General features: G+C 40.4%; 1 protein-coding gene across 1 annotated transcript; it reads right to left on the bottom strand.

Moving 5' to 3' along the window:
* Positions 1 to 1,087: 1,087 nt before the first annotated feature.
* On the bottom strand, positions 1,088 to 9,931 carry nmur1a (neuromedin U receptor 1a). Its single transcript, XM_059986923.1, has 2 exons — positions 9,007 to 9,931; positions 1,088 to 1,431 (listed from the first exon to the last, which is right to left on the bottom strand). The coding sequence occupies exons 1-2, from the start codon at positions 9,929 to 9,931 to the stop codon at positions 1,088 to 1,090; spliced, it is 1,269 nt and encodes a 422-aa protein (XP_059842906.1).
* Between the last annotated feature and the right edge of the window lie 2,916 nt (positions 9,932 to 12,847).

Consider the following 12,847-nt stretch of genomic DNA (forward strand, 5'->3'; position numbering starts at 1 on the left):
TATTGGACCAAGTACCCCAGAATCTATTTGAATTTCACCCCTTTGAACTTGTCATACCTTGGGCATTTCTGCTTCATGCCTCCAAGAACGTTTATTGTAATCAAAATGAGAGCAATTCTATTACTCATGGGGCAGAAGAATAATTTATTTTATTATTATTTTTATTCATTTAAAGATTCAGCATGGATTACCCCTTTTCAGCCCTTCAAGTAACCCATGATTTAACAGTAGCCTAATCATGGGACAAGTCAGCTGGTGGTGCAGTGGCATTCACACCAGACTTTGAGGCGAATGGTCCTGGGTTTGATTCCGGTGAGCTCTTTGCACTTTCTCAATCCATGCTGGGTTGAGCATCGAGCTGGCAACTTGGCCTCATTTAAAAAAAAACAGACAGAAATGTTAAAGAGACGGCAGGTTGCCACCCGATGTGTCACAAGGAATGGAAAGGAACAACAACAACAATCACGGGACAATTTACAATGATCAATTAACCTACTAACTGGTACGTCTTTGAACTATGGGAGGAAACCGGAGCAGCTGGAGGAAACCCACGCATTTCACTGGAATTACGTACAAACTCTGTAAAGAGGATGCCAGAAATGAACTCTGAACTTCGACACCTCAAGCTGCAATAGCGTCACGATTCACTAGAAAAGCAATAGCAGCAATAATCTGGAATATTCAAAGCTCCACAACACTGAGGAAACGACAAGGCAACAAGACTAAATTCAGGCATCCTTATCCTGTCTGTAATGTTCTTGGTCCCAAAATCACCAGTCCTAAGGAACAGTGAGCCAGGAAGTTGCCAAAGACTTGAGCAACATCTTACCACAAGATCTGCAGATTTGAATAAAAGCTAAATATACATTTAAATTCTTTCCAGTTAAAGAGAGAAGATCATTTGGTAGAAGAGAGGTCTAACGAGAGAAAACTTAGAAATACAAATTAACAGTGAATATGACATTATCACTGTACACTATGCAAATTAATTTTATTCCCACACAACATACAAGAACATCTTTGAGAAGCTACAAATGGAAATACTGAAGTTTAACCTTTATCTGCATTTCTGCATTCATTAGATGACTCAGTTTTCAATTTCAGACAATGGGATTCCATTGCAGGAACTGGACTCCAGTACTGTGCTATGGGATGTCATCCTGGTCACACTTGTTGAATACTGTGTGGGTTTGTAACTTTGGGATTTCCGCTTGCATATCACTTCCTTAAACATCTCTCTGAATCTAGTAGACATGAGGTTGTAGAGGATTGGATTGACAGCAGAGCTAAAATAGAAAAACACTCCAGAGATTACGTGTACAATCTGATACAATATGAGCATTTGTCCATTCTTGTACGCAATCTGAATCCACATTAATCGATCTGTGTGAAAGGGCGCCCAGCAGATTCCAAACACAATTACCAGAACAACTGCAAAGAACAAAATATAATTAGTAGTATAAAAAATTACATATGTAAAAGACCTATTTTTAAATGAAAAGTTTATATTAAAAAAGACTATAAACCACAAGTAAAGTTCAACAAAACTTATTAAGTTATGCAACCCTATCAGTAATGGACACATTCATGGAACTGAAAGCTCAAGACTACCAGGAATGGCAGAATTACACCTGATAATTGTTCCTAGCCACTTCAACATCAAAGTTTATCATGGGGATTGACCTTTTTCTCAACATCTTTCTGCCTGAACCAACAATCACAGGATTAAAATCTCCCTTTGGTGAATGTTGTCAATTCAAGAGCAAGTGGAGCAGGAAAATTTAATCATAGATATAATGGAAGGACTGGTAGTCAACATGGTTAAAAACTTTGAGCAAATTTCACATCAGTGAGTACTGCCATTACTTCTGACTTAATCAGCTGACACAGAACGAATCACAGAATGGAGAATTGAACCTCATTCAGCATGATTTAAAGGGATACCTTCTAGATTCCATTTAAATGCCAGAAAAAAAAAATCTTTAGGAGACAATTCCATGAATCCGTTATGGTGATTATTAGATGGCTTAAATGTTTACCATCTCATGAATCAATTTTTTTCCCTTTCCCATTGGAACTGATGTAGCAAATTCACTCTTCCTTCAGGCATAGAGGAAGGAAAATTTCTGGTAGCAGGAACAAACAGAGTTGTCACTGTAAGAAGCTTAGAGAGGAGAATAAAAATAAACAGCAACAGTATTAAAGTATTGATGACTGCCACCATTACAATAACAGAAGAACCCATTGAAAAGCATTAAATATTCTATATACAGTCTAATTTCCAAATAGCTGCAAATTGTACTTTATTTGTCATTTAAATTTTGTATGTAGACAATGGTTTGAATGTACCTAAAATGCTGAGCTGCTCATCTCCTTTCTTGCCACGTGCTTGTTTGGCACAATGTATAACATGGTGGCGTCTGGTTAATTGTGACACACTGAGATCAGAACATTTTGGCCCAATTGAGCAGCTGCCTAATAGCTGAAACTTCATAGTTCAAAGATATAAAAGGACAAACTGGTTAAGGTTGTCATAGCCGGGCAGGTGGGTATGGGTGGGGGGGGGGGGGGAGGGAGTGGCAATAAGCTCCCACTACCTAGTAAATGCCTCAAATGGCGTGCATCTCAAATAGCCTCTGACAACCGAGTCATGCTCCTGTCATTCAGCAGAAAATAAAGAGGTGAGGTTATGCTACAGCTTTCCAGAGCTCTAGTTATACGCAGTCGTGAACATCAGTAATTATTACACGGCATCCTTCCCCTCAACAAGATAGCCAGCTCATTGCCAGGCATGTTACTGGAATTGAAAGAGTTAATTTATGGACCTTTACACAGATTGGCCATTGTCTCAAGCAAAGAAAGTCACTGAAGATCATTAAATGATTGGATAAGTAGTTTGGAATAAATTATTACCTCTAGTAGCCAAACCTAGAACAGACAAGCATAACAATAAAAATGAAATTCAGTCGTTCAGAGGCAAGCTGGAAAGTTAATCCCTAGGGGTGGCAAAGTCTCAAACTCTCACCTCATAAAAGCCATTGAGACCAGTGAGTTGATGGGAAATTTTAAACTGAGACAGAGGATTTTGGATAGGCAGGGAAATTAAGGCAGGAGCTGGCAACAAGAAACAAGCCATCCATAATCTTATTGATAAGACTGGAGGGGCAGGGTAGATGCTGAAGGGTTCAGCTCCATGTTCCAGCAAAAGTGCATAGGCCAGAGGATTGCTGAGGAGTTACACACAGCAAGACAGTTGCTTTTTTTAGCAAACACTTCAGAGGATTGTGCTGTCTCCTGTAACTATCCTCTGGTACAGCACAGCGTGATACATTAGACATCACTGCATCTCCATACACTTTGGCCTTTGGTTCCATGGTAGCTGCAGCAGGATGTAACAATAAAATCAGTGGCTATACACAACTGCATTCAGCAGGTGTTGATACCATACACCATAGAGCAAACACTTTCATTAGATTTCCCATGAAGTCTGGGGTCACGACAAACATCACAGTTGTGGGGTTCAATAAAATCCCTGGAGTTAAAGAAATGACTTCTAGGAATAAAAATATATGAAATCGTGATCAGTTTTCTAGTTCTGCAATCACTTTTCAGTATCGGTATTAAAGTATTGATGATTGCTACTATTACAATTGAAAACAGAAGAACCTATTGAAATGCATCAAATATTTTATACAGAGTCTAATTTCAAAATAGCTGCAAATTGTACTTCATTTGTCATTTAAATTTTGTATGTAGACAATGGTTTGAATGTACCTAAAATGCTGAGCTGCTCATCTCCTTTCTTGCCACGTGCTTGTTTGGCACAATGTATAACACCGTGGTGTCTGGTTAATTGCGACACACTGGGATCAGAACATTTTGGCCCAATTAAGCAGCTGCCCCAATAGCTGAAACTTCATTGTTATAGTTAAAAGATATAAAAAAGACAAACTGGTTCTTTAAGGTTATCATATCCAGTGGGGAGGGGGGAGGGGGGTGGGGGTGGTAGTGACCATAAGCTCCCACTTAAATGCTCCCAATGGCGTGCATCTCAAACAGCCTCTGACAACCAAGTCCAGCTCCTGGCCTTCACATGTGGCTTAGCGACTAAGCCCAGCAGAACCAATGCTACTGACAGGAGAAGGGGCAAAGACAGGCACTGGCACCTTAAAACTAGTTGTTTCAGGTAGACAGGGATCATCAGCCATGGCTAGTAGCTCAGCTAGGTTAGAGAAAACCCTGATCTCAAACCTCCACTGCCTTGCAGTTATACCCACCCATCGGGAAGGATTCAGGAGGCTCTGAGGAGAAATCCACAGCTGGAGTCCCAAAGGCAGTCCTAGGGTGTGTTCAATGCTGACTGGCAACTCTGCAATGCCACTGCTGCCAAACTGTATCAGTATCCGCCATTCCTTTGGATTCATCAGCTGCATGGAGAGGGGAAACCTGCTGCACAGGAATAGATTGTTCTCCACATCGTACTGCCCTGGCTTACGTATCACGTAGACAGCTATCCATGGTCGACCTGACATATGGATGGCCTCTGAGTAACAAACTATGTACTTAAATGAAATACATAACCAATTAGAATATTATCAATACCTCTACAGCACTATAAAACTCTGTATTAATTCTCAGTAGTTATTGATGGAGGAATTAAACTGTGTATTTTTGATTGACTTAAATGAACAAAATCAGCACACATAATGGACTGCCTTCATACAATGCTTTAGATGATTGTATCCCCCAAACGTTCATTTTCATTGCAACATTCAAAATGATTGTTGATACCTTCAAATTCTTTATAGTTCTCAACTTAGTGAAATTGTTTTGTTTTCACTCCCGGCTGTTTCTGACATCACCAAACATATATATTGGAATCTGCGGTGAGCAAAACAGTTCTGAATTGTATTACTGCTGATTTCTCGCCATCTGTCAGTAACAGAAATCACTGCTTTTTGAACACGAACACACACAAATGATGTTATTTAAAAAATAATCTCTCTAAGCATGGTTTAGTAACTGAAACTAGTGAGAAACAGTTCAGCAAGTGTCCAACCTCAATTAAGTGGCATATTGTCCCAAAGATGTGAAGGGAACCCCAGCTATTTTCCCAATTTAGGTTTTGTTCTTTAAGAGTTGTCCCAAATAAAAAGCTGTCCAGTTAATTAATGGCCCAGTTAACAGAAAACCACTGTACTTAGAAACAAGAGATCTGATTTAATGAAACGTGAAATATGAAAGCTAGATGGATCACGATGATAACTATGTAAGTTGCCCCATTTGCAAAGATACTGCCACAGAAAATGCGCCCACAGCACACTGGCCAGATAAATGTAGTATCAATCAAGTTAAGAAACTGTGGTAGTCAGAGGATAAAAACAACAATCACAGAATAGAAGAATGGACAGCCTTAATAGACATTTGGAGGAAGCCATCAAAGAATGGTTAATGGTCTGTGAAGTTCTCAAAGATCTTTGAGAGAATAAGCGAGGAGATTAGTAATGACTTAATCAAGGAGAGAATCTTCAAGACTGATTGATCACAAGATTCGAAAGCAGGAATTGTTCTGAAAAGATGTCAGCAACAAATAAGATTCTAAAATAAACACAGCCACAGGGAGGAACCAAACTATCTTGCAATAAGTTATATTAGCCTACTGTAACATCAGCAAGCAGGCACCAGAAATTGGAACATTAACTTGCTTTACTAAGATCCAAATGGAAGCAATAACCTGGGCTATCTGATTATTGTGAGCTAAGAAACAATGGGTTCACCCAATGCACCTCCAGTAGCATCCAGGGGTTCAAATGCAAGAATAGCTGACTGCAATGATAATTAGAGATAACTAGTAATCTGGATTAAAACATTCAACAAATGTAAATGGTGAAACCTGGCAATGAGACACAAGTGGAGTGATGGCCTTGTATAAACTATCAGAAGCAATCAATTCCATTAATTTGTACCTACTTGATTCAGTACCAATAACTGCACTACTACGCAACTGAAATGGAAAAAGGTGAGATTGTGGAACCCAACTACAACAGAACTAAACAGATGAAGTAGATTAGATATCGTCTCACTAACATCAGAGAACATTATTGCAATTAAAGACTGATTAAAGCCAATACATTTCACCAGTTGTCAATAATAAATCTCCAACCAAGTTCAAATTTAGCACAGCTCAACACCAAAGGCTCATCAAAAGCAAATGCATGATAAACCAATTTGATCTTTTAAGCATGCTACCAGTCAAATAAATTTACCAAACAATTTCTGCATTTTCTGCCTCAGTGGAGCTAACAGATCCCATGTCACAATACCGAAAGGGAACAGGGAATTATCCCTGCCGTCCTGGCCAGTATTTATCCGTTGTTAAACAATACAAGAGTGGATCATCTAATCATTGTTGCATTATTGCTTGTTAGAACTTACACATCTACAAGCTCGCTTCTGTGTTTCCTTCTTTACAATACAGATGACACTGCAAGATCAATGTATGGGCTGTAAAACTCTTTAAGATGTCTTGAAAGGGAAATACTCAATTGCAGATCCACATTTAATGTAGCAATTAGCCACTAGTATGGTTTGTAAGGACCTATTGCCAAGAAATTTCATGATGGAGTAAATACCTTCTGCAGCAGAAGCAGGCCTGTATCAGGTGTTATACAGTCTATATCAAGATGTTATATAGTCTGTAATGTATTCTACTCACAAAATAGGATGCAAATAAGACCATAGGAACATAAGACATAGGAGCAAAATTAGGCCATTCAGCCAATTGAGTCTGCTGCACTATTACATAATGGCTGATCCCGGATCCCACTCAACCCTGTACACCTGCCTTCTTGTCATATCCTTTGATGCCCTGACCGATCAAGAAAAAATCAACTTCCGCCTTAAATATATGCATGGACTTGGCCTCCACCGCAGTCTATGGCAGAGCATTCCATAGATTTAGTATTCTCTGACCAAAAAAAAATCTTCCTCACCTCTGTTCAATTATGCTGTACCCGCTAGTTCTGGATACCTCCCCCCCCCCCCCCCCACCACCACCATAAGAAACATCCTCTTCATATCCACCCTATCTAGTTCTTTCAACATTCTGCACATTCTCCTGGACTCTCCCCTGGACACTCTTTAATGATAACCATCCTTGCTGAGATATGGGGCCCAAAGTTGATGACATTACTCCAAGTGTGGCCTGACTAGTGTCTTATCTCCTCAGAATTACCTCCTTGCTTTTATATTCTCTTCCTCTTGAAATAAATGCTGACATTGCATTGGCCCTCTTTACCACAGACTCAACCTGTAAATTAATCTTCGGCAGTCTTGCGCGAGGACTCCTAAGTCCCTCTGCACCTCTGATGTTTGAACCTTCTCCCCGTTTTGATGATAATCCACACTAGTGTTCCTTTTACCAAAATGCATTATCATATAATCCCCTACACTGTATTCCATCTGCAAATAAACTTGATTAACCTATCCACTCATTCTTAAGTGGGTAATAACCCAAATCCATTTGATACTGTGTGTATGGTGGGCAGAGCATTGCCCAAAGTGTAAGGTTACATCCAAAACTTGTTTTTTTTAATTATTTATTGAGATACTGTGCAGAAAAGACCCTCCCAGCCCCTCGAGCTGTGCAACCCAGCAAACGCCCAACAGATTCCCAGCATAATCACGGCAAAATGTACAATGGACAATTAACCTACCAACCTGCATGTCTATGGAATGTGAGAGGAAACTAGAGCATCTGGAGAAAATTTAGTACCAAGCACAGAAACAACCCAATCACAGTAAGGTGCTACCTATTTTCCTCTGGAGCAAATGGTCCCTTCTCTTCTTCATAAACAGAAGCAGTTACTTCCATTCCAGTTCTGTCGGACCTGATGAAGAGCTGTGTGGAGGTCTACAGACTATGTAACTGATTGGTGGGTACTTTAAGGACCTCATGGGCAAATTGCTTGGGTGTTGTGAGCTGTTTCCTTTCTAAGCACTCTGGTTCTACCCATTCCAATTGTGGAGCCTTATGATTCTCAGTGGCTTCCCACATAATGAATGTCTCTGGTACAGGAAGACATAATTTCTCAAATGCCTTTTAAAAGCTGTTATTACATCTGCAGGTATGTCATCAAGTATTTGATACAAAACTTCCCTCTGACATACTTTGAACTCCTACAGATGTTCTGCCACTGAATCGCCAAAATTTTGTGGGATTTACTTGAGTAAGTGGGGTTTCTTGTCCACTTGAAGTTGCACAACAGCAACAGTAAAACAAAATCCACAAATTGGAGTTGCCTTGCAGCCTGCAATTTGAAGATAATCAACTGACCTTCTAAAGTGTACAATCTCCATGGAGCTCCCCCTCAGCTTTCCAAGCATTAAAAATTGCAATCCAGTCTATACCTCAAAATACACATCTGCAAAAAAACTGTGATGCTAAAAAACTCACACATCAACATGAAATTTTCAACTGAGCATCAAGCTACACAAATGCTGTTGACATATTATCTTAACTATAATCTTTGCTAAAAACTTACAGCTGAACGTTACAGTTTAAGTGAACCAACACTTTAATTTCCTCTTTATATCCTCACTTTATAAAGTTTTTTCAATGTTATAATTGCACTTGATTTAAATAACCTCATAATGTAACTATTGCGCGTTAATCTTACAACAGTCCTCTTTACCATAAAGTACATTTACTTCCTTATTTTCATTGGGATTAAAACGAAATTGCTAAAGACAGGAATAACTTTGGGAATCTCGTTTCCATTGAATTAGCAACGCAGAGCCCATCACAATCTTGTTGTTTTGAATCGTTCTATTGAGTCATTAAGATGAGATCATGAACATCAATTTATCATCACAATTCACCTTTAAAACTGAAATGTCAGTTCAAGGAAATGAACTGTGTTCTTCAAAGTGCCTTTTATGAATAGAGGACTGGGATTTGACTAAGCGAGTCATTCATTGAACGATGCGCCAAGAGTTTGAACTTACACAGCATTTTGGTAATTTGACGGTTCTTCGCCTTCTCCTGTCGGTTCCGACCGGTCTGGTTATTGCCATTTGTTGAGTAGGGCTTCACCCCGGAGAATGCTCTCTCTCGTTTCAGCTGCAGACCGATTAGCAAGTACAGTACACTCAGGGTGATCATCGGAATGAAGTAAAAGAGCACGGTGGTGATCTGAATGATGACATTATACACCCAAATGGGCTTTAGCAGCATGCACAGAGCGGATTCCTCAATGCGTTCGCCAGACGGTGTCTTCAGATACTGAATGCCGTGCAAGCTAGTGTTGGGAACGGCCAAACAAACCGAGAGTACCCAAAGCGCTATAATAACGCGTTTCACATGAGTTCTGGTAACAATGTATTTCGCTTTAAAGGGATGAACCACCGCAATATACCTCTCGGCACTGAGCGCTGTAACGTTAAGTACAGAGGCAAAGCAAACAGTCTCGAAAAGGAACGTTTTAAAGTAGCATCCCACCTGACCGAAGAGGAACGGGTAATTCCTCCACATTTCATAAACCTCCAAAGGCATGCCCACGATTAGGACCAGCAGATCCGAAATCGCCAAACTGAATAAATAATAATTGGTTGGTGTTCGCATAATCTTGTGCTTGGCGATAACGAAGCACGTTAAAGCATTTCCAACGGAACCCACCAGAAAGATGCAGAGGTAGGTAACACAAGCCGGTATGAAGAAGTTCCACTTCCTGGGACCCAAACTCTGCAGCAGGAACTCTCCTCTCGTCATAGCACGGTTCCGTTCGTTAGTGGGGGTCCAGGAGAAGTTGTGCTGTTGTAAGGTTGAGTTGCACAAGTACTGGAAGACGGTCTGAAGAAAATGCATTTGATTGTCCGGGAAATACAGCTCAGTGCAGTTTGGGATGAATTCTTCCCTTGGCGGTAGTTGCATGTCTTTAAAATATAATGGGAATGGGCACGTAAAGAGGATGAAAACAAAATTTACCCAATTTTAAACTGCTAGGTTTGTCATTTTTCGTACTTTGCAACATTCCATGGTAATTTGGAAATCTTTTACAACTTTCTTAAAAATTTCCGGCAGAAAATACGATTTGCTCAAGAAGAAAGGACACTGTAAAAGTTGGCTCTTAAAAAGAAAAACTAAAGAATTACGCAGGTTGAATATTTCGGAGTTTGAATGTGTAAACTTACAAAGGTGGCTGAGCGGATGGGAATATTATGCTACATTTCCCCCTGGATATAAAGGGTACATACTTACCGCACTGAACTGAGCCGAAGCGCCGTTTCTCCTCCGGAAGCTCGATCGTGATCAGCGTTTATGTGACTGACACCACGAGGAGCTGATGTGCAGTTTGACAGCTCGATGTGGGTTTACGCAATCGACCATTGCTTATACTGAGCAACTGTCCGCACTCCCTCCCACTGCAAGGCGTCGAGAGTGATCGCTGCTGCGGCGGGTTTACAGTTCGAAGAGATTGAGAGACGTTTACGCCGTTATAATGACCTTGTACTTTGCCACGACCCTGATGCGTGGTAGAAATAATCGAGTACTTCCAATTCTTGTCTTGATGTGCGCAGTTTTAAAGTGAATACAGTAGTTTTATTCTGTAAGATCAAACCCCGTGAAGAGAAACGGACTTTCAACCTAACAAAATGGTTTTTTTAAACTATTTGGGTTCCTAAAGAAATTAAAAGCAAAACGCTGCACGAGTTGTTGAAATCCCGTGATAATTATGCTTTAATTGTACTCGTATTAATACTCTCGTAAAATAGGCTGGAAGTGTATTGTTCGTCCTATATCTAGGGCTGTAGGCACGTGATTTTAATGGTCTGGAAATATAACTGGGTGTTGGACTTCCTACCAACAGACTTCAGATAGTCAGGATACACAAATGCTCCTCACCCCCACCCCACCCCCCAGGCCGTGTTGTACACTCTGCTCACAAGTGACTGCACAGCTAGACACCCGCGTGATCCCATTGTCAACTTCGCCCATGACATGACAGGGGCTCATCACCAACAGCCTACAGAGAGGAGGTGGAAGAGCACAAGGCCCTGTGCCAGGCAAATAACCATTTCCTCAGTGTCAAAAGACAAAGATGGTTATGGACTTCAGGAGAGCTGCCACTACTCACCATGGAGAATGCCAGCAGTTTCATTTCAAAACCCCAGGAGTGTGCATCACACACAACCTCTAGTGGTCCCAGAACACATCCTACACAGTCAAAAAAAAAATCATCAACACCTTTACTTTGTGAGGAGGCGGAAGAGAGCTGGACTTTGCACTTCTATGTTCATGTCAATCTACAACTACACAGCAGAGAGCATCTGCACTAGCTGCAGAGTGGCTTGGTACAGAAACTGCACTGCTGTGGACAGGACGGCTATATGATGGAGAGTCAAAACTGCCCAATACATCACTGGCACCACTCTACCTGCCAATAAAGATCTATATATATATAGAAAAGTGCTGGAAAAGGGCCAGTACCATCATGAAGCATAACACCCACTTTCCTCATGGACTGATGTCGCACTCCCATGAGTGAGGAGCTTATGTACCATACTGTATATGCCAAGATCACCAGACTCAAAAACAGCTACTTTCCCTAGGAGTCAGACTGATCAACACCTCCACGAACTAACTCCACCACTACTTTATTATTTTCCATCAGCCACCTTTTGTACAGCCTAGCGTAACTTTATAGAGATACAATCAATGTATTTGTAAAAGCTATCATACGTATTTATGTTTGTTGAGCTTTTTTATTATTATGTTCTTTACCTTTTGTGGATTTTGGGGGCTGCATACAGGAGCAATAATTATTTCCTTCTACACTTACGAATAAAAAATTACATTAAACAATCATGAATCTTGAATTATTTTCATCCACACATCAGAAGTTTTAATGCTGTGTATAAATCAGAACAACCTGCACTCCATTCATAACTCTATCTTTTCAAGCAGTTAAACATTGCATTTTGAAGATAGATGCATGACCTTACATACAAACGTGCTCCCATAATAGACATCCAAAAGTCCAGCATAAATATATACATTAGTTCTTGTAAGTAGCAGAACTAGTTTGTTCTCCCTTTTAATTTTTTTTATTGTCCACTCTATTTTTGATGCTATTTATTCCAATATTTTGGAGTACCACATATCAAGTGATTTTTTTGTGTAAAATCAACTGAGACCATAAGATATAGGAGCAGAAGTAGGCCATCTGGCCCATTGAGCCTGCACCGCCATTCAGTAATGGGCTGATCCAATTCTTCCAGTCAACTCCACTCCCCTGCCTTCACCCCATATTCTTTGATGCCCTGGTTAATCAAGAACTTACCTATCTCTGCCTTAAATACACCCAGTGACTTGGTCTCCACAGTTGCTCGAGGTAACAAATTCCACAGATTTACCGCTTTCTGAAGTAATTTGTCCACATCTCTGTTCTAAATGGACATCCTTCAATCCTGAAGTCATGTCCTCTTGTCCTGGAATCCTCTTCCATGGGAAAGAACTTTGCCATATCTAATCTGTTCAGGCCTTTTAACATTTGGAATGAATCTATGAGATCCCCCCTCATTCTCCTGAACTCCAGGGAACATAGCTCAAGAGCTGCAAGACATTCCTCATACGGTAGCCTTTAATTCCTGGAAGAATTCTCGTGAATCTTCTCTGAACCCTCTCCAATGTCAGTATATCCTTTCCAAAATAAGGAACCCTAAAATGCACACAATGCTCCAAGTGTAGTCTCATGAGTGCCTTACAGAGCCTCAAAATCACATTCCTGCTCTTATATGCTATACCTCTAGAAATGAATGCCAACATTGCATTCGCCTTCTTCACAAC

This window comes from Hypanus sabinus, chromosome 2, assembly GCF_030144855.1.
Source record: "Hypanus sabinus isolate sHypSab1 chromosome 2, sHypSab1.hap1, whole genome shotgun sequence".
NCBI lineage: Eukaryota > Metazoa > Chordata > Chondrichthyes > Myliobatiformes > Dasyatidae > Hypanus > Hypanus sabinus.